The sequence below is a fragment of the Rhinolophus sinicus genome, linkage group LG06 (assembly GCF_036562045.2).
Source record: "Rhinolophus sinicus isolate RSC01 linkage group LG06, ASM3656204v1, whole genome shotgun sequence".
Taxonomy (NCBI): Eukaryota; Metazoa; Chordata; class Mammalia; order Chiroptera; family Rhinolophidae; genus Rhinolophus; species Rhinolophus sinicus.
Genome location: NC_133756.1, coordinates 121,618,783 through 121,642,429, shown reverse-complemented (window position 1 = coordinate 121,642,429; position 23,647 = coordinate 121,618,783). Strand labels below are relative to the sequence as shown.

Here is a 23,647-nt window from a genome sequence, read left to right as displayed (position 1 = left end):
TAAATTTAATATCTGAATACCACTTTTTTAAAAAACTTAGATGAAATGTATAAATACCTAAAAATCACAACATATAACAGTAATGAAAGAAAAATATAGGTTCCATAGTTTCATATATATTAAATACATTATATTCTTACTTACAAACCATACCAAGACATAAAAATAGGAAGGAATGAACAAAAGAAGGAGGCAATGAGAGAGAGAGAGAGAGAGAGAGAGAGAGAGAGAGAGAGAGAGAGGAAGAAGGAGAAGGAGACGGAGAAGGAAAAAAAAGAAAAGAAGGAGGAAAGGAGGGGAGATAAAAGGAAGACAGAAAGAAAACTAACAGAACAATTAGCTCCAATCTCTAATCTACAGGCTTCAACTTTACACAAACACTTCAAGCGAATAAGAAAAGAAGGAACACTTCCTAGTGAGTATATAAAAACAATTTTATTCAATATTGCAAAGAAGAACCCAGCCAATGCAATAATTAGAGAAAAATAACACAGAGAGAATAAATGGAAAGAAAGGAGAAATATATATCTTATTATATACAGAAAACCTGATAGATTATATAGAATACCAAAAGAATCAACAAATAAACTTTTATATTAATAAATGGATTTTGCAAGATTTATGATACAATATCACCATATAAAATGTATTTTTCATAATTTTACTAGCAAACAAAAAATATATTTAAAGGGTTACCATTTAAAATACATAAGAAAACAAACACCTAAAAATAAATTTTACAAAGGTGTAAATCAATTCTATTCTGAAAACTATAAAACAGCATTGAAACTGAAGATATCCTAAATAAATGGAGGGATAAACCATATTCATGGATTGGACAATTCAATACTTTAAAGTGTTATGAAATAGTTTCCCCAAGTTAGTTTACAGATTCAGTGCAATCCCATTAAAACCTCAGAATTTCTCTCTCTCTCTCTCTCTCTCTCTCTCTCTCTCTCTCTCTCTCTGTTTGTAAATTAACAAACTGACTCTAAAATCCATAACAAAATTAATAAAGTTTGGAGTCTTACTCTACTCAATATCAGAACTATTACAAAGCTACAATAATTAAGACAATAGGTTTCTCCCAGAATCAAGCAAATAGAGCATTAAAGCAGAATAGAGTCCAAAACAGATACACTATATATGTAGATACTCTCTGTATAATAAATGTAGAACCATATAGCAGTGGAGAAAAGTCGGTGTCTTTAGTGAAAGTTACTTATGCTAATTTTATACTCATATACAGAAAATAAAGTTGATGTCCCCCTCATAACATAAAATTCCAAATGAATTATTGATTTAAATGTAAACAATAAAAAATAAAGTTTCTATAGACAACATTGGACAATGTATTTAACTTGTTGGAGTAAACAACTATTTCTTTTTTGAAATTTTTAGTTTTTAGTTGCAGTTGACATTTAATATTGTATTAGTTTCCAGTGCACAGCATGGTGGTTAGACATTTATATTAATTATGAAACAATCCTCCTGATAAGTCTAGTACCCACCCACCCCGACACCATACATAACAATTTCATTGACTATATTCCCTGTGCTGTACTTTACAGCCCCATGACTATTTTGTAACTGACAATTTGTACTTCTTAATCCCTTCATCTTTTTCACTCAGCTCCTTAACCTCCCTTCCACCTGGTAACCATCAGTTTGTTCTCCGTATCTATGAGTTTATTTCTGTTCATGTGCTTATTTTGTTTTTCAGATTCCACGTATAAATAAAATCAAAACAACTATTTCTTAAATAGAACATAGGAGGCACTAAGTGTAAAGGAAAAAAATCTTGCTCTAAATTAAAACAGGAAATTCTGTCCATCAAAAGGGAATATTAAAAAGATGATTTGTGTCTTGTATAGGTAAGCAACTTTATAAAATAATCAAACATGACAATAGACAAATGGGGAAAGTTTGGAACAGACAGTTTATGAGAAATTAGATGTAAAGTGCCATTAAACATGTTAAAAGATATTCAACATCATTAGTTAGGAAATACAAGCTAGTATAGTACCAAAAGATAGGCATAAACCCACAGGAATAGCTAACATTAAAAATATTGACAATAGCAATTATTGATAAAATATGAATCAAAAGGAATTCTCACATGCTGCTGGTATGAGTGTAAAATTGTACGAACTCTTTCAAAAGCTGTTTGGTAGTATTTCAAAGTTGAACCAGAAATTTCTCTCATAGAATATTATCAACAGAAATGTATAAATGTGTCATCAAAAGGTATTATAATGTTGATAGAAGCATAATTATTAATGGAGAAGACCAGAATTAGTTTTTAGCTGGTTGATGAGATGGAAGTGATATCCTGTCACCTTTGCCATAATCTGTTGGTTAAAAGCAGCTTCGTTCAAATAAAATCTTGGACACTGGTTTGAGCCAAAAGGGTCTAATGAAACTATTTCTTCTACCCATACTCAAGATCAGAGGGTTACACAAGGGTTCAATCAAGCAAGGGTAAACAGGGACTATTTTATTATTTTTAATCTGTCCACCACAGAAGGATTTCAGTGGAAACCTTGTTAGATTATAAACTCTCTGAACACAATGTGGTGACACTTTGTATTCTTTCACACTGACAAATAAAATTTTACACAATGAATTGCTCATAGTTCATTTTTGTTGGTGAAGTATCAGGCCAGACATTTGATAGGGGTTCCAGGTAGAGTTATAGTACTGGAATTGAACCCTCACACCTTCTGCCATTAAAAGTTCTCAAACAAGGAAGTATAGGTATAATAGCCAAATATAAATTAAGGAAAAAATAGCTAAATGGAGGACAATTTGCCGATTTAATCGATATCCAGAAAAACACTAGACTCTCTGCCAATGTGAGGCCTCCCCAAAAAAGGGAAACATAATGTTTAGGTGTGTATGTTGGCTTTTCCTATGAATGTAGAATTGCTAAGTCTATAGTCTGTATCCATTACTGAAATACCCAGATTGACAAGAACAACAAAAATTGTGCAATAGTCTCAGATGTTAAATATATTCCCACAAGAAAAACAACAATTATGAGAACAAGAACACATGCACATGAGAACTCATCGTTCACCCATACCAACCTCAGCCACTAGCAGTATGGGGCCCAATTAATGTATCAAGAGCTGACCCCTCTCTTGGGGAAAAGCTAGGGAATGGCTAGACCAAGATAGATTTTGGAGTGGATGTATCATCCTCTCTATGGGTCACTGTGGAGGAACAGAGACTTGCAGACTGGGGTGTATATTTTCTTCTCTCTTCATTGTCACCATAACTATGTCAGCGAACATTGGTTTACTTTCATATCTTCCCAGAATACTGATAATCTAGAGATAATGACATACATCTCTCTATTCCCCAGTGACAGAAAAAGTCTAAACATCCACTTATGTGGATGATTTCATTCTTTTGTTTTGCAATTAATGTCCCTGCAGACGACTTGTCACTTGAGTTACTAAATAAAACCCTTCTGTGATTATACAACAATGTCCTATATTTATAGCTGGCGAGAGAAGGATTTCAGTTTTTCTCTGTCTATAGTCCCAAGGAGATTTACCAATGGCCCCAGAACTCACTCGCACTTTACTATAAAGCCCATGATTCCAGAACGGTAACTTGTTCTGTCTCTGCTGGTGAAGAGGTAAATGGAAGCTCTTCTTTCCACATAAAGTTGGTAAGAAGGTAGAGAAAGGTGTTCATTGTGGTGATGTTGTACTTTGTTATCTATTCAAAACTATTCATAGGGGCTTACAGAAAAGTCATATAACATTAAGGTCCACCCTCTCCTCAGGGATGCAGATAATACACAGATATCTGACCCCTACTAGTTTATAGTTGAATATTGTAATGCTTTTTCTCAGATTGAAATAAAACCCTGCGAATTGGAGTTAAAAAAGAACTATAGAAAGCTAGCATAAATGGAATGCTAACACATACGTTTATTACAGAGTATTATATTTACTCTCAGGAAGTCAACTTACCTACTATTTTAAAGAGCTTGCTAGAAAAATACTAATATTATAACTTATATTGCTATTATTTGATTTTGTCTTTCTAGAATTGATTTTAACAGTGTAAATGCATTTTAAATATTATTTTTAAAATTTTAATTGAACAAGACTTTATAACATTTCTGTGTGTATTGATTCAACTGACTCTCCTATTCCCTGCAATGTCTACTGAAACCTTGATCTTATCTTCACACCAGCATCCATCACTGCATACTCCTTGAACAGCAGTAATTTTCTCCCTAATAATTTACAGGGAAAAAAATAGGAATGAGTTAAAAAGGAAGGAAATTCTAACATAAGATGTGACATGGATGACTCTTGAAGACATTATGCTAAGTGAAATAAGCCATCACATAAAGACAAATACTGTATGATCTCACTTATATGAGGCACTTAGGGCAGTCAAAAATCAGAGAGAAAGTAGAATGGTGATTGCCAAGGGATTGGAAAGGGGGAGAATTAGATGTTATTGTGTAATGGGTACAGTTTCAATTTTACAAGATGAAAAGATTTATTGAGATGGATGATGGTGGTGTTTGTATGTTCCACAACATTACAAATGTATTTAAAACACTGAATTGCACACCTGAAAATGGTTGATGGTAAATTTTATTTTTGACATTTTTGACCACAATAAGAAAATTTGTAAAAATTAAAAAAAAAGTAGCATCTGATGATATTTCTCTCGTATAACCCTCCACCAACCTACCCATTTGCCACTTAGTTACTAGTGTCAGTGGAAATGATGATCTTCACCTTTTGGAAGGCTAATTATCATGTTCTATATTCAATCACTCACTGCTTTCTTACGGAATTTTATATACAAATTAATCCCTATCATTCTATATTTTCAGTATTTCACTGTGTATTGTATCTTAAACTTCAGTTTGTAAATATGTATATTTTCTAGTTCTTTCCAATCTTACAAAAATCTTACATCTACCTTATAGTCTTCTTGAGTCAAGACTTAGTTTTCTCCTTGCCTTCAAAACTAAACCTCCACTACTTATTTTTCCATTCATTCCTCAAGCCACTATAGCTATTTCTCAGCTTTCAGGGCTAGACTTGAACTATTATTTTTAGGGTGACTAATGTGTTCTCAGCAGCATCTGAAGTTGTTAATCCTTAGGAGACTTGACCAGTCAAGAAATTCAACACAGTTGTTCATGTAATACCCAGTGATGACACCATGCTTTCTTGGTTTTAATGGTTCCTGTAGAGCTGCCTCATCTCATCTTGCTTTAGTGTGCATAGAGCTTTCCGATAACTTCTATAGAGTTCCATCTTCATGGGTTTTCTCTTATAAATCTAATCTGTGAGGTTGTTCAACTACACTGTTGTATTAAAATGGCATTATACAATGATTACTTCCCAAGGTATATTATCAGCAAGTCTGGAGATTTTGCCTGGAGATTCACATCCACATGAGCATAGATACCTTTAACGGGATCTCTATTTGTCATTTCATACACAACATACTCAAAATGAATGCATTTGTTTTTTAACTAACTCTAATCATTTAATCTTGGATTTAATGGCGCTTTAAATTCTGTCAATATAGAAAGTAGAAATAATTATCTTTCAATATGTATAAGGCTATATGGGCACATTTACCTTGAATTTAAGAATATATATGTATATATTACATATACATGTATGCATACATTAATGTATGTATACATATGTGTATACATACACATACAACATACTATATATGTTTACATACATATATATAATAACTTTGATTTAAAGTTTCCTCAATGATAGAGTATTTATCTATGTCTTTAGATAACTCTCTGAGCCAAAGAAAACATAGCCAGATATTTCTGTGTAACCATGTAATTTATTACTTCTGTAGGATGTGGGTATTGTAAGGACAAATGCTACAAATTCTGGACAACATGGAGATCTTAAGGAACTTGACATCTACATTTCCAACTTTCTTGTTGACCGGTATTCCTGGCCTAGAGACTGTCCATACCTGGCTCTCCATTCCCTTCTGCTGTCTCTATGCCATTGCCCTGTCTGGGAACAGCATGGTCCTCTTTGTCATCATTACCCAGCAGAGTCTCCATGAGCCCATGTACTATTTCCTCTCCATGCTGTCAGCCACTGACTTGGGCTTGACTGTTTCTACCATGTTGACAACATTAGCTATCCTCTGGTTTAATGCAAGAGAAATCAGTCTAGATACCTGCATTATCCAGATGTTTTTTCTTCACGGATTTACCTTCATGGAATCTGGGGTGCTGGTGGCTATGTCCTTTGACCGCTACGTGGCAATCTGTTACCCTCTGAGGTACACTACCATTCTCACTAATTCTAGAATCATTCAGATTGGCCTCTTAATGATTATACGCACTGTAGTATTAATAGTACCACTGCTCTTGCTCCTTAAACCCCTCTATTTCTGTAAAGCGAATGTCCTTTCCCATTCCTACTGTTACCATCCAGATGTGATTAAATTAGCATGTTCAGATACTCGGGCCAACAGCATCTGTGGGTTAATTGATCTCGGCCTGACCACGGGGGTGGATACACCATGCATTGTCCTGTCTTATATCTTGATCATTCGCTCTGTGCTCAGCATTGCCTCCCCTGAAGAAAGACACAAGGCCTTTAGCACCTGTGTCTCCCACATTGGAGCCGTCACTATTTTCTACATCCCCATGATGAGCTTGTCCTTGGTGCATCGATATGGTCTATCAGCCCCCAAAGTGGTCCATTCAATGATGGCCAATATATACCTGCTTTTGCCCCCTGTGCTCAACCCCATCATCTACAGTGTAAAAACAAAACAGATCCGCAGGGCTATACTCAGGCTTCTCCCTACAAAATAAACAGACATGATTAATTTTGAGAAAAACCTGACAAAAATGATTTTCACTGTAGAAGAACAACCCTGATAGGTGACTACCTGTGAGATATTTTTTCTCATTTTGTTCATTTTTTCAACCAATATTTAGTAAGCATTTTTGTGTTTTCAGTCATAAAATATACATAGGATATACCTCAAGAATTGTGCCGTCCAATAATGGAAACAGGAAAATATTAATAATGAAATAATAAAAATAATATTCATAACAATTAACATTTACTGTTTATTTTATATTAGGTGTCTACTAACTGTTTTTGAGATATATTCTATTTATTCTTCCAAACAGCTATTTTTCCCTCAGGAAAAATAGACAAGTAGACAACAAGGGGCTAGGTAACATTTATTACAAAAAGAAGACAAGAACGGCCAAAAGGAAGTTGAAGAACAACTTTGATGTAATAAGTTACTTTGATGTAAACTTCACTTTGAGTTAAGGAAAGGAAATGAAAAGTTTTGGTAGAAAGTATCATCTTAGTCTGTGGTACAGTTCTGAACAGGTTAGAAGGCTACTGGGTATCCTCAAATCAAGGTCACCTGTCAGAGGAGTCCTGTGCCCACCAGGAATATGCCTGCCTTAGTTTTCCTGCCACACTCAGTCATTGTCTGGAGCAGCTCATGGGACATGTGGGCTCTGTGTAATACGAGGATGGATTTAAGAGTTCAGCAGCTAGGACTATTGTTCTCTGTGAACTAAGATGTGAAGGACACATTTTAAAAACCAGCACATTCCAAATTAACAGGAAAATATGTAGGACAATATAAGCAGGAGGCAAACAACCAACCCTTGAGACAGAAAAGCCAGAACAGCTGGGCTGCTCAAGAATTTAACAGTTTCCCATTTCCCAGTCTGTATGTGCCCCTCTTGAAGTTTCAAATACTCAGGAAATAAAGTATCAGGGTGAAAGAGATATGCAAACTTTATCATTCTTTTTGCAGCTTTTTTATTTATAACTCTAAAATTATTTTGAAACACATTGTGAAAAATTCTCATGAGAGTGTCTGATTGACCCTGCTTGGGTCAGGTATCTAAGGCTCTAGTGTTGATAATCAGGTTCCTGTGTACAGGCCAGGTGTATTGGGCCCGCCTCAATGCTTGAGGTTATTATCAGAAAGGGGAAATATTTTTTGCCACAGAACTAGTCACCACTCTTAATATTCACTCTTTTTCCAACAAAGTGCATTAAGAACATTTGATTAGTGACAAATGTCTTTAAGGCTATGGTCATGATCCTGGGGATTAAATGATTGACTAAGCAGAAGAATATTTTCAACTTTAAAGTTTCCCTTTCAGCAAAACTGCTCAAGACGAAACTACCAAAGATTACAACGTTACTGATTAGATGAATAACAGAACAGTTATATGAAACCACATAGGGTAAACACATATACTAACAGATTATATCTTTCCCACAGGCCTGCAGAAACAGATTCAGACATGTTGAAATGAAGCAAAGATTAAAAAGTAATCAAGGTCAAAAACTTATTCTGTTAGGCATAGAAACAATAAAATGTCCTTCATGCATAATTTAGGTTCTTCATAAAAATTTTGTGTTTATTATATTAAGTAATTACTTTTTCTGACAATTACTGTTTTATAAATTTAATTTAATACTAATACTTTGCTACTAATAACAAATAGTGCTATGTATCATTAAACTTTAATAAAACTAATAATTCTTAGTCTGAGAAAATTTATGAGAATTAAACAAAATATGCAAAATCAATTACAAAATGTCTATAGTAATTTAAATCTGTTTCTGTGTTCATTGCCTTATGTTGTATTAGATCGAAAAGAAATCCATTATTCAAAAGTAATTTTACAGAATTATACATTTATTTATTCATTATTTATTCATTCAATGAATATTTATCAATACCTACAATGTATAAAATTAAACATGCTCTCAAAGGACATGTACTCTCATAAAGTATTTCTAACCATTATTCCTACCAAAACAATACACATGCCCCATCAGTGCCTCAAAGTCAGCAAGTCCAAAACCAAATTTATTTTGATTCTTTTACAAGCAATCTGATGCTTCTGTTGATGGATGAAATTATTTCTGATAATGAAGGATGTAAGGTGATTAAAGGATTCCTTCTTTGAAAAAACTTGACCAAGTGTTCTTCTGACCACTGGCAACATGTCTTTCTGTTTAAATGTCTATGTGTGATCAAAATTAAAAAAATTTTTTATCTCCCTTTGTGATGCAAGGGACCCTTCTTTCAGCCAACCAAGCCTGATTTATTGACATCACCTTTGGCCTTCGTATCTTCAACATCGAAACTGTTACTATATCAACAAATATATAACTTGATAACTTGCACTTAATAAACTTTCTCCTTTCCAACTCCACAATTCTGTGTCTTCAGAATTTCTCTTTACTATAGACACATTCTGCCAGGTTGCCCTCTATATCCAATCTCTCTTCATTGCAGTTTGTCCTCCATACAAATGTCAGATTAATCTTACAATGAAATCACAACATAGCTTAAAATAATCTTCAAGAACTTGTCTTCCTATCCAAATTGTAAATAAATTCCATCAGCCAAGAGAACTCTAAATCCTCATCCTATGAACTTTTCCTTGAAATTTTCAGATTATCTAGCTCATCATTCTATTGTGCAGATGAAGAAACTGATGCCTTTACCTATGGAGTCTTTCCTTTGAGCCACACAGTTATTAGCAGAGCAATGTTTTCTGTTTTTTCTGGTTGTATAATGCAAGATTCTTGGAACTCTATTATGCTGCTTCTCTCAACTATGAAAGTGCTTAAACTATTTGCTGCTATCATTGTTGAGTCTCTTTTTCCCTGTTTTTCCATTTTTCTAAAAATGTATAACAAAATTTTAAGTATAAAGATTTCTATTCAATGAATTTGGAAGTGCATTTATCTCTTTGGGATCCTGAATTCAATTGTTTTGGGTAAAAACCCAGACGTGAAATTGCTGAATCATATGGTAATTGTGTTTTTAATGTTTGAGGAAACTTTATATCATTTTTTATAGTGGCTGTACCAATTTACATTCCTACCATCAATGTACCATGGTTCCCTATCCTCCACATGCTCACCAAAATTTATTTTTTTTAAAAAAATATAATAATAGGCATCTTAACAAGTATGAGGTGGCACCTCATTGTGGAATTAATTTCCATTTACCTGATATTGAGCACCTTTTCATGCATTGGTTGGCCTATAGTTAACAAAGCTGTAGTATATACTTAAATTTACTAAGAGAGTAGATATTATGCTGTGTTTTTAACCACAAAAAAATGATAATAACAAAAGAGGTGAGAGGAAACTTTGGGAGGTGTTGAGTATGGTTATGGCCTTGATGGTGATGATGGTTTCATGGTTGTAGACTTATCCCCAAATTCATCAAATTGTATACACAAAATATACAGTTTTTTAAATGACAATCATACCTCAACAAAGTAGTTTTTAAAAAATATTTCTATGCAAGTTCTACTGAATAAACTTGCTAAATGAACCAGCAATTTTATTCCCTCTGTCAAACATAATGACTGATGCTAGCAGCTAGTCGAACACTTATAGGTTATTCTCCAATGATCAAGTGCTCAATGCCCCCAATAAATGAACTGTAGGCTACTTGTTTTTTCTCAAGCATCACAATTATTGTAATGGAAATTGTATACAGTATATTAAAGATATAGTTTACAAAAGGAGTATAATATGGAATTCTAATTTGCAAAACTACATGAGAAGTCCCTAATTCTACATCAAACAATGATAAATAAATAACACATACAAGTTTTATGTTGAAAGAAAGTGTTCAGAGTAAGTTAAAATTATTTTTATGACTCCTCCTATATGTAACCAACTTTATTAACTAATTAGCCTAACCATCAACCAAACAGAGTTGAATAAAATGAGTTCTATTTTTCTTGTTTATATGATTCTCTTTTCTAGACTATGAAATAGATCTTCAAGAGTGAGGGGTAAATTAATTTGATAAACACTATTGACCACTGATTTTGTGTCAAATACTGTATTCATCAGCACATGTTAGGTAAATAAAACATCTCTGCTTTAGCCTGAACAACAAAAACTATATAAGATAATGTACCTGAAATCACTTGGTAAACATTAATCACTATACAGATGTTAATTTTTATAATCCTTGAGAACAACCTACTTTTTTTTTCTTGGAAGTTTCTTCCATTTGAGTTGCCACGATGCCAAATCTTCCCTCTTTTATTGAAAGAGAAATCTTCCCTCTTTTTTTGTAGCCCCTTGACTTTGTAATTCTATTTTATTCCTTGCTTCTGAGTTGTAGGAATCCATTTGCTCTTAGTAACAAACAGTTAATGCATACATACTATGTACCTGGTACTATGCTACTACCTGGAGATACTTCCAAAGCATTTGTCATTCTACTTAGTTGTATGCAAAAATCTATGTAATAGATTATTTATAATAAACACATAACAGAATAAAAATGAAGAAATTCTGGGTCCTTAGCTGTATCCATGTTCAAAGTAATGATTCAATTTCATTTTTAATTAAAACATGTAAACACAGAGTTACTGTGTCACTATGTTTATTTTTCTTTGTTTGGTTCTTTTCCACTTGTCTGAGCATCCACATTTCCTGGTGCCAGCAAACTCACCTGGGGGACAGAAAGATGAAGCACAACAGAATGACACAGAAATCCCCCAAGGGTGTATTTAGCTCACTTGAGTAAATGACTACACCATCGTGGTCCCTTATAAAAATTTCCTATTTGTAGAGATAAATGGGTTACCTTCATTTACCCGATCGTACATAAGGGTAAAAGAAGTCTCTCTTCCCTGTCTAAAGGCCAAGTCAAGCAGCTGATCAGAAATAGTACTTGGTTGTGTCTAGAATAAAATGTGTCTAATGACTTTAAGCTGCATCATGAGTAATTTAGCTTAGATAAATATAAGGAAGAATATTTTGGAAGTGAAGTTAATGACCATAATTCACCTCATCTTCCGGCATTGCTCCTTCAACATCTCTATTTGTATCCCTTCTAATTCTCCACATTTTGAAAGGTAAGACCTTCCTCACTTACCCCTGGTCCTTGATCTTCAAATCCCCCAAGCTCCTGACTATACTTACTCCCCAGTGTTTTGTTCGTTCCTATGGTCCTGATGCCTGTTAAGAAATTCCAAATCCCATAAAAATGTTTTGTATTCATCTGTATAGCTAAACATAGCAAAAATTGTGCTTCCTACTTGTGTGTATTTCCTGACACATATTACAACCAAACCCCAAAATACAATCACTGGCACAGCCTAACTATTGTTTAACTTATATTTCTAATTAGTTTATACTTACTGCAGCACATTTACTCCATTCATTCTCATAAGTCTGCAGCAATTTGACAAATTTATTTTTAATTTTGTCTGAACAACAGTGTGGCACCGTAAAGTGACCATACTTTCAGAGTCAGACAAACCCGATTTCACACACTGGCTCCATTATGTCTATCAATGGGAACCTTAAATAAGTGCTTCACTCTGAACCTAGGTCATCTCACCTGAAAACTGGGAATGTTAGTCAGACCTACTAATGGTGCCGTTAAAATAAAAACATGTACAGATATCTAGCAAAGAACTTGGTTCAATATTCTCTTCTCTATAAAAATATTAAAACTATCCTCTCATCTATCTTCCAACCTTTCACCTCATTCATTTTCAGTCCAGGCACTAAACACTGAGTCTGCAGGGCCTCAGGTCAGCACATTCATAGGATACAGTCACTGCTTTACCTCCATGTAGGTGGTTAACTTTGTGACATTCCATAGGCACTGTTCCTAAATTCAGAAAAATATAATGAAAGACTCTCTTAAACCATTCTCTCAGAACGGATAAATTAATTCATTTAATTACTGGAATCCATGGCATTTTCAATCATAGGGATAACATTTTGTCACTCTAGAAAGATTGTGTTGTTATCCATTGTTTCGACAAATCATCACGTGATGTTAACTGATATTTCTCTGCAGCAGCATATAACTCCAGACCTTCCTTTATATAAGAGATGACTAGTAATCTAGAAAATCAGACTTTGCAGTTTTCTTCTTAAAAGAATAAAGATGTTTTACCCTTTTCTTGATTACTCATCCTTCTAAGAAACTAGATAAGAAAAAACTCCTTATCTTCTTCTCCTAAAACCTTAGCCACATATTCCAACTCATGTCGAACTACAGACCCATGCATTTTATTGATAGAAATTGAGTTAACTATAGAGTGAGGTTGACTGGGAGGTGAAGATTATAAAACAGTTATCAATCCCAGACTATCTGGTCCTGCCTGATACCAAATGCATGCTAGCCCGCCAGTTCCTGAACTCTTCCCCTTTGTCCACTCTAGAAAACACAGTGATTCTGAGAAACAAACTCTGGCTAAGCTGGTGAATATACTCTGACAAAAGCATATATAAGCTGCATATATGCTTTTGTCAGAGTAGAAATCTTATTATTTTTTAGAAAGGCTTGAGAGTGCCCTTGGATTAGATGAAGAACAAAAAATATTGGAAAATGTCAAAGGAACTAATGAATTGAAAACATAGATGTTATTTATCTCTTAGTAACCATAGGATATAGCAATCTTATCTATGCTTTTTTAGCACAAAAAAGAATAAGGCCAATTTACAAATTTAAGGAAGGTAGTACAATGTCTCATATACACTATATTAATCTGTTTATAAAGTTCTATTATCTTGAAAATAAAAGGTTATTTGAGGGGTTAAATGTCTCAAATAGACACTTAGTACTTAACTATTGAAATAATTGACAAATTATTGAATGATTGATTTATATATGCATGATATGCAGCTGTGGCCATTGTTGTCACTATTAATTCCTGAGAAATTAAAATTTTAATTCAAAGGAAATGAAGTCTTAAGTGTGTGAAAAAAATAAGTGAACCATCTATCTAATCACTCTCCACCATATGAATGTAGTTTTCCTGTAGTTCAACAATCCTTACTAATCTTTGTCAATTTACTTGATTAAAAACAACTGTTTTTAATTAGTACTTCTCTAGCTGATGGTGAAATCAAATATTCTTTCTGTATTATTACCATATCACTTATTCTTCGGGGAATTCCAGTTTAAAGACTTCTACCCATTTTTACATTTTCATTTTTTTTTTTTTTTACTGTTCTACAGTAAGCTTATTATCCAACTCAACCTTGTATGTACTGCAAATATGTCCTCCAGTTTGTAATTATTTTTTTAACTCTGTGGAATTAAAGGTGTTTTTTTTTTACCATAAAACAATTCTGTGTATTTCATCAAATCAAATATATCAATCTTTATGATTTACATCTTTAGTGTTACCATTAGAAAATTCTTTCTCACTCAAGAATTGTATAAATATTTACCGGCATTTAATGTAAAATGTATGTTGGTTATTCATAATTAAATATTTAACCATCAGGAAATAATTTAAATATATATTTTGGTGTATGCTTTATTATATATAGTTTTTCTAATGGATAGTCAGTTTACCCAACTCTTTTTATTCAATAATTCACTCTATTACTACTGGTTTAAGAAGCTTCCTTTAACATTTAACTGAATGTTTACCTAGGACACTTTCTGTGCTTTTAATCCTGTCCCAGGGTTGTATTTGTTTCCAAAATGTACTAAATTATTATAATTATATCTGGGGTGGATTCTTAGGTATACGTATTCTCTGAAAAGAGATGTTCTCCTGGTAAGTTAAAGTGGATTTTCACTTAGAATCTGAGTTTAAGATTTCTAAGATTCCAAGGCAAAATTAGTCAATTATTTTCTTATGCCATGTACCACTTCTGGTTAAATAGGATATTTCAGGAAGGGCAAATACAATTTAAATGAATTAGAGAAAATACATTGAATATCTACTCTGAGCAAAGAATTCTTCTAAGCAAAGATTAGCTAAAAATAACCCCTGATTTTCATGGGACCATATTAATAAGAATAAGTTTATAATCCAGTTGGAAGGTAAAAAATATAGTCAAAAATATCGATAAGAGTACAAGATAGTGAGTGATAATCACCAAATAAGTTTAACTAAGTAAATTGAACTTAATTAAACATTTTATTTCAGTGATGAATCTCACAGGTATAATATTAAATGAAAGAAGCAAGATGCAAACAATATATACTGCGTAATTATATTTATATCAAGAACAGAGAGAATTACGGTAATCAAGTCAGAATAATGGTTACTATAAGAGAGGACGTTGATGAAAATGAGCATTAGGAAGCCTTCTGGGTTAGTGGTCATGTTTCAGCAGTTGTGCTTGGAAGTGAGCACAATGATGTCAAACTTCATTGAGCTGTACTCTAAAGTTTTGTGAACTAAATGTATATTAAACTTCAACTAAAAAGAATTTTAAAATTCTAAATTTAGAAAGTCAAGATCTTACAACAGAGTTCTGCTCCTTCACACCATAATGCCAATCTACGATAACTCCACCTTCCCTACTTTCCTCTTGACTGGGGTCCCTGGTCTTGAATGGGCCCATGCCTGGATCTCCATCCCCTTCTGCTGCCTCTACTTCACTGCCCTTTCTGGGAATACTTTGATCCTGTTCATAGTTCTCACTGAGCCAAGCCTCCATGAGCCCATGTACTATTTCCTCTCCATGTTGTCTACCACTGACATTGGCTTATGCATCTCCACACTGGTGACAGTACTGGGAATATTATGGGTCAATGCCCGGGAAATCAGCTTCAATGCTTGCTTATTGCAAATGTTCTTCATTCACCTCTTCACTTTCATGGAATCTTCGGTGCTCCTGGCTATGGCCTTTGATCGTTTTGTGGCCATTTCTAACCCCTTGAGATATGCTACTATTCTAACTCATGAAAGGATTGCACAGATTGGTTTGGCAGTCATTACCAGAGGGACGGTCATTCTGACACCACTTGTCCTACTTCTTAAACGTCTATCATTCTGCCACAGCCATGTGCTCCATCACTCCTACTGCTTCCACCCCGATGTGATGAAGCTCTCGTGTTCAGATACAAAGATCAATAGTGCATTTGGACTAACTGCAATTATTTCTACTGCTGGAGTGGACTCTTTCTTTATCCTGCTTTCCTATGTCTTGATCATTCACTCGGTTCTCAACATTGCATCCCCCGAGGAGAGGAAAAAAGCCTTCAGCACCTGCATTTCTCATATCACTGCTGTAGCCATATTCTACATCCCTTTGATCAGCCTGTCTTTTGTTCACAGATTTGGAAAACATGTTCCTCCCTTTGTGCCCACACTCATTGCTAATGTATACTTGCTTATTCCTCCTGTGATGAACCCCATCATCTATAGTGTGAAAACAAAGCAGATTCAAAAAGCTGTGTTCAAACTTGTCTGTTCCAAGAGAACTTATATTTAACAATTACTGCTCCCATAAAGACCTATTTCAAAACCAGCAAAAATTTGTCACAAATTCGAGTTATAAACTTATGCAATTTAAGAGTTGGATGGAACTAAATGTTATCCAATTCGAACATGTCCACAATGTAGTTAATCGACCTCAGGCAATCTTATCTTTTCTACACCAAAATACTAATTCAGATTCTCAATACCTCTCAGTTATCCTATCCCTATAGGTAATAATTGACCTCCCGTCTCTATGCTGTTTCTCCCCAAAACCACCTGTCATTACTTAGAATTAATTTTCCAAATATCCAGCTCAAATAAAATTTAAAAACAAATCAATAAGCATCTCTTTCATGTTTATTTTTCATATAACAACTCAATGAATCAACAAATTCTGTCTATGATAAAGTCTTCCACAATTTGGGTTCAACTTTCCTTTAAAGTTTAATTTACCTTTTTCTTTTTACATACTCTGCAGTCTAAGAAAGCCAGTCTACTGACCACTCTGTCATACACATGAACTTTCCTAACGGTAAGCTTTCCTGTTGACTCCACTTCAACTTTCACATCCACTCCTGCACCTTGAAATTCTAACTTATGTGTCAAGGCTCATCTTTAAATATCTTCTGCATTAAATTTTTCATGATTGTTCCAATGATATCAGACCTCTCCTTCCCATAATTTGCCTTTTATAGTGCTTTCGCAGTATCTTTTTTGCCTTTATTTACTTTTGACTATATGTTTTATATGTATTATTACTTCCAGAAAGCTATAAATTCCCTAAATAAAAAAGGTTTGATTTTCTTTGAATCCACTACAATTCCTAGAAGAATACAGGTATTCACATGTGGTAAATACCACAATATGTATTTACCATCTTCTATAAAGCAAATATTCAATGATAGCTGTTGAATTGAACTAAACATAACAGAGTATCAAAGAGTCCATCTAAATAATTTCAGTGATAAGTCATTTAATTCAAAGTTTGGCATGTATAATGTAAGAAATTTCTCTTATTTATGTTCCCAGTTTTTCTGCCTATTTTATTTAGCTATTTATCTAGATGATTTACCAAACCATACAGACACAGAGCAATTTTGGAACACAAAATCTTAGTTTCAGGAACTTACCCCAGTTTTGCCAAAGGCCCAGTTTGACTAAAAGTAATTCAAGCAATTTTTGATGAATAAAAGATTTCCCAGAACTAACTGCTATTATGTTTCATTTTGTTTTTGTTTTTAATTCCCAGATACCAAAGACAAAAGCTAATGAACCATCCTCAAATGCTCACTCATCCTTTGCTCCTGTATTCAATGAATCTATATTTTCTTTTAATTCTACCACCAAAATATCTCTTCATCTCTACTTTTGGACTTAGCCTATGACACTAAAATCTTTCAGCTAAATCAGTTGTCTCATAAGTTTCTAGGTTCCCAGTCTTGTCTTTTTTCCTCCTCTTGTTTTTCATAAAATAATCAGGAAAAAAAACTTTCAAAAAGGATTTTGAATCAAATTTTAGTTATATAAGAAACAATAATATGCTCTCATTAATAAAAGAATTTATAGGAAAGGCCCAAGTCCTCCTTGATATATTCCCTCAAGTCTAGTCTTTATATATTCTCCATAGCAAACCACTGCATAAGTTTGATTTTTATCCTACCTTTTTATATTCTCTTATATCCATAGGCATGGAGAAAATAAAATTTAAAGCAAGATTTATCAATTGTATTTCATACAGCAACAAAATTTCCTAGGAATACTTTGCCTGTTATTTCAAGAACTACATAAAACCAGCAAGAGAAACTTGCTCATTACTCAGAATTCCTACATATCTCATTCTTTCTTACATCTCCTATTCAATACCTTTCTAAGTAGTAGCACCATGTGTTTCCAAACCCCATTAGCTAGTTCTCTCCACATCTGTAGCATCCACTTTGTAAACTATTTCTGGATTACTACTTTGTATAGACACAGAAATGCTGTGGAATGCTCTTCAGGCTCAACACACATCAACAATAGTCACTAAATACCCCACCACAATCTAGCTCATTGCCCACCCAATACTCTGGATTTTGGTAGTCTAATTTATCCCACCCTACTTCACACACTTCCTTCTTCACAGAGAATAAGATAGTGGCATACTTTACCATATGAGGTATCGTCGGCTCAGAGTTTTGTGGCCATAAGAGTAGAACTAATAAAACCAAGGACTTGATAATCACAAACTATATTTGTATCCATCTTCCAAAACAACAAGTATTTACCATCTACTATAAACCAGGTATTTACCACCTACTATAAACCAGGACAGATATTGAGACCTTAAGCATGAACAAGATTAGCTTCTTGCTTTAAGTTAGCTCTTTGAAGAATATAATTTACAAATATATGTCATTAAAGTGTTTATTATAGATATACCCTCTTTCAAAAAAAACTTAATAAAGGACACAAACATTGGATAACTCAAATTACAAAGAACTTTAAAAAGTAATTCTTCTTCCAGTCATGATGATAGAGTAAGTAAGTGCTTTGCTTGCATCCTCTCACAACCACATCAAAATTACAACTAAACTACAGAACAACCATCATTGAGAATTGTCTCAAGTCTAGCTGAACAGAAGTTCAGCCACAAGTAAGGATATACATAAGAAGCCACCTAGAGTCTGGTAGAAGGCATGGAGATGGAGAATGGGTTGGTCTCACACCCACATGTTGCAGTTAAAAATTGAGAGGGATAGCTGGGCTATGGAGGACTTCCCCCGCCAGAGGAGCAAGGGGTCCCAGCCCCATACCAGGCTCCCCAACCCAGGATTCCAGTTCCCGGAAGAGAAGTCCCCACAACTTCTGACTGTGAAAACCAGCAGAGATTGTGACGGAGTGAGAAGGGGGTTTCCTGGAGTCCCAAGCATTCCTCCTATAGGCCCTGCACACTAACGTACTTGCTGACAGACTTACTCACTCTGAGCTCCAGTGCTTGGGCAGCAGCTCAAAAAGCAACAGGGACATACAGGGAGGAGCTGAATTGTCTGGCCGCAGGATGAAGGCTGGAGGGGCAGCTGTCTTACAGACAGAAGTGCTGGCAGAAGCCACCATTACTTTGTTGAGCCCTGTCCCCTCCCATTGTGCAGGTTTAGGCAGGCTTCATATCTGAGTCTCCATCAACCTAGCTAACACCGTTTACCCTACCCAGATGATTCCCTGAGACTCTGAGCACCCAATTTATGGGTCCACCCAAGCCACTTCCAGTGGCTTTTTCATACAAATGGCCTGTCTTGGCTCATGCTGCAGACTTTCCTAAAATTTCTCAAAGGTTCAAAAACCCCAAACAAACAGCATCTGGCCTCAGTGTGTCCTGTATTTCTAGCTAAACAGCCCCAATCTTGGCATTAGTGACAGCAGGCCACAGTTCACTAAGTTTAACAAAATAATAAATAAATAAATAAATAAATAAATAAATAAATAAATAAACAAAGGCTATATAACAAGAGACAAAGAAGGATCCAGTAATCCCATTTCTGGGTATCCAAAGAAACTCAAAAAACTGCTTTAAAGAGTCATGTGCATTCATATGTTCATTGCAGCATTATTTACAATAGCCAATATATGGAAGCAACCTGGGTGTCCATCAATGGATGAATGGACCAGGAAGAGGTGGTACATATATACAATGGAATATTATTCAGCCATAAAAAAGAATGAAATCTTACCATCTGCAGCAACATGGAGAGACCTAGAGGGTATTTTTCTGAGTGGAATAAGTCAGACAGACAAAGACAAATGCCGTATGATTTCACTTATATTTGGAATCTTAAAAAAAACCAAAAAAAAACTGACAAACAAAATGAAACACATTCAAAGAGACAAAGAACATTTTGATGGTTGCCAGATGGGAGCGGGGTTGGGGACAGTGGATGAAAATGGGAAGGGATTAAGAAGTACAAATTGGTTGTTACAAAGTAATCATGGGGATATAGGGTATAGCATAAGGACTATAGTCAATAATTGTAATAACTATGTATGTTATCACATGGGTACTAGATTTATCAGGGTGACCACTTTGTAAGCATGTCTAATTACTATATTGTTCACCTAAAACTAATATAATATTGTATGTCAACTGTAGTTGAAAAACAAAAATATATATACTAAAAAAAAAAAGTAATTCTACTTTACTGCAACCATGGTGTAAAATCACAAACCACCTGATATGGAAGTAGATAGGAGAAAACAAAAAAATGACAGAAGCCCCTTAAAAATGAGAATTTGGGCACCTGGTTGGCTCAGTTGGTTAGAGCACAGTACTCATAACACCAAGGTCGCTGGTTCTGTTCCCACACGGGCCAGTGAGCTGTGCCCTCCACAACTAGATTGAAAACAATAGCTTGACTTGGAGCTGACCTGCACCTTCCACAACTAGATTGAAAACAACGACTTGACTTGGAACTGATGGGTCCTGGAAAAACACACTGGTCCCTAATAAATTTTTTTTAATTCTTTTAAAAATTGAGAATTTAAGGGGGGTGGAGGATGGGAGATGAGGGTAAGGGGGATCAAATATATGGTGATAGAAGGAGAACTGACTCTGGGTGGTGAACACACAATGGGATTTATAGATAATATAATATAGAATTGTACACCTGAAATCTATGTAATTTTACTAACAATTGTCACCCCAATTGTTAACGGTGGGGGACAAATATTACACACACACACACACACACACACACACATATATATATATATATATACACACACACAAACAATAGAATAAAGAGCAAAGTCCACATGATCTTCTCAGTAGGTGAATAGATGTAGGAAAAACTTTTGACAAAATTCAACATCCATTTATGATAAAAAAAAAAAAAACTCCAAAATAATGAAGAAAAAAGAATTTCTTCAACTGATAGTATAGATGAAAAATCCACAAGTAGCATTATACTTAATGGTGACAGACTGAATGTTTTCTTCTAATATGATAAGCAAAACAAGGATGTCCACTTTCACCAATTTTTCAACATTGTATTAGAGGTTCTAGCCAAGTAAAGAAAAGGCAATGAAATAAAACCTATTGTAAAGGAGGAAGTAAAATTATTTCTATTTTCATATAATCTGATTCTTTGTACAGAAAATTCTAAGAAATGTACTAAAAGTTATGAAAACTAATAAATGACTTAAAGTTACAAAATATAGAATCAATTGCATTTCAATACACTAACAATGAACAATACAAAACCAAAATTAAGAAAACATTCTCAGTGGCAGGTGAGAATTCTGATAACATTTATCCCTAAAGATATATGTGCTCCAATGTTCACTGCAGCTTTATTTATGGTGGCCAAGACATGGAGACAACCAAAGTGTCCTTTGAAAGATGATTGGATAAAGATGTGGTGTATATACACAATGGAATACTATTCTGCCATAAGATGAAATATTGTCATTTGCAACAACATGGATGGATCTTGAGATTATTATGCTAAGTGAAATAAATCAGACAGAAAAAGTCGAGAAACATGATTTTACTGATATGTGGGATGTAAAACTGAAAGCAACAAAGGAACAAGAAAAACAAATAAAGAAACAAAAACTCATAGTCACAGACAATAGTTTAGTGGTTACCAGAGGGTAAGAGCGTAGAGGGGTGGTAGATGAGGGTAAAAGGGATCAAGTATATGGCGATGGAAGGAGAACTGACTCTGGGTGGTGAACACACAGTATGATACATAGATGATGTATTACAGAATTGTATACCTGAAGCCTATGTAACTTTACTAACCATTGTCACCCCAATAAACTTTAAATTAAAAAAAAAGAAAACATTTTCATTTACAAAGCATCAAAAAGAATAAAAATACTTGGAAATAAATTTAGCTAAGAGGTGCAAGACTTGCACACTTAGAACACTGTACACAAAAATAATGCTCAAAGAAATTAAAGAAGTCTTAAATAAATGGAAACATATGCCATGTTTATAACTTGAAGACTTAATATTGTTAACATAGCCATACTCCCCAAATTGATTTATATAGATGTAATGCAATCTCTATCAAAACTCAACTTTGTTTCTGTGCATAAATTGACAGTTGATCCCAAAATATATATATGGAATTTTCAGACACCAATAATAGCAAAAATCATCTTGGAAAAGAAGAGCTGAGTCTGGGTTTCAGGATTCATACTTAACAATTTCAAAATGCATAGTCATCTATGATTAGACAGTGTAGTACTGCATAGGATAGATATACAGATCAATGGAATAGAACTGAAAGCACAGAAATAAACCCTCACAATCCTTGTCAATTGATTTTTGACACAGGTGCCAAGACATTTCAGTAAGGAAAGAATAGTGTCCTCAACAAATGGTGCTGTCACCTAAGGTTGTATTAAAAGATGGGTATATAAAACATGACAGATTCATACAATGGAATGTTATTTGCCAAGTAAAAAGAGTGATATACTTACACTTACCATAAAATGGATGACCTTTTAAAATATTATGTTAATTGAAAAAAAGCCAATAACAAAATACCACATATTACATGTGATTCAATTTATATAAAATGTCCAAAATAGGCAAATGTATGGAGACAGAAAGTACATTAATTGTTGCCTAGGGCTGAGTGGGATGGAAGGTAATGATGTATGACTGCTAATGGGTAGGGTGTTCCATTTGTGAATTATAAAAATGATCTAAAATTTACTGAGGTGATAGTTGCCAACTCTGTGAATATACTAAAAACCATTAAACTTTTACATATTAAATGAGTAAATTGTACTGTACGTGAATTGAATCACAGTAAAACAGTTATATTTTTTTAAAAAAGGAAGAAGATTGGAGATTACATAAAGGAGGTGGAGAGAGCACACATAGTCAAGCTACTTTTCCCTGGAAAAAGAAGAAAATGTTTGGGAAAAAATTAATAATAAAACCAGAATATAAATATGATGATAATCAGTGATCTATAAATTTGGGAAATCTATGAAATATAGAACAAAGATAAAATAACATTGATATACAAAATTGAAGCCCAAAATAAGTACAAGAACACATTGAAGGGGAAGTAGAGGATACTCTAAGGGATGTTCCAAGTTCTGAGGTGTTGGTTGAGGTGTTTCATTAAAATATCCATCCATTTTTCTTCTGCCCTCTCACCCCAACTTTTCCTATTTGTGCCATATTTTAGTCCACAGGGAAACTTGCCTATCTAAAGAAAATAGTGAGAGAATTTCTAGCTTAAATGTATTTCTTATAGTCCACAGTCTTCTAACTGAAAGCTAAAGTGATCTTTTGGGATGCTGTCATCCCAAGCATGAGACTCAACATTTTAACTTCAATGAGTGTCATTTTATTCATCTATACAAAGATCTGGACTAGAAAAAATTGAA

The 23,647-nt window shown here is 34.1% G+C and overlaps 2 protein-coding genes across 3 annotated transcripts; both read left to right on the top strand.

The window, feature by feature from the left end:
• The first annotated feature begins 5,896 nt into the window (after nt 1-5,896).
• On the top strand, nt 5,897-6,856 carry LOC109436902 (olfactory receptor 51F1). The gene has a single exon (XM_019715781.2). The coding sequence runs from the start codon at nt 5,897-5,899 to the stop codon at nt 6,854-6,856; it is 960 nt and encodes a 319-aa protein (XP_019571340.2).
• An 8,473-nt stretch (nt 6,857-15,329) lies between these two features.
• Nucleotides 15,330-23,540, top strand: LOC109436946 (olfactory receptor OR51C1). Of its 2 annotated transcripts, XM_019715826.2 has the most exons (2): nt 15,330-16,251; nt 23,515-23,540. In XM_019715826.2, exons 1-2 carry the CDS (start codon nt 15,330-15,332, stop codon nt 23,538-23,540), a joined length of 948 nt encoding a protein of 315 aa, XP_019571385.1. The 2 variants fall into 2 exon arrangements, with proteins under 2 accessions (XP_019571385.1, XP_074193232.1); XM_074337131.1 differs by lacking the exon at nt 23,515-23,540 and having other exon boundaries at nt 15,330-16,274.
• Nucleotides 23,541-23,647: the final 107 nt, after the last annotated feature.

Bases quoted from the DNA above. Each gene is read 5' to 3' on its own strand.
- LOC109436902 (XM_019715781.2), top strand. From the start codon at position 5,897: ATGCTACAAATTCTGGACAACATGGAGATCTTAAGGAACTTGACATCT.
- LOC109436946 (XM_019715826.2), top strand. From the start codon at position 15,330: ATGCCAATCTACGATAACTCCACCTTCCCTACTTTCCTCTTGACTGGG. The intron at 16,252-23,514 runs GTTCCAAGAGAA...TATTTCTTATAG, and splicing joins AGCTGTGTTCAAACTTGTCT to TCCACAGTCTTCTAACTGAA.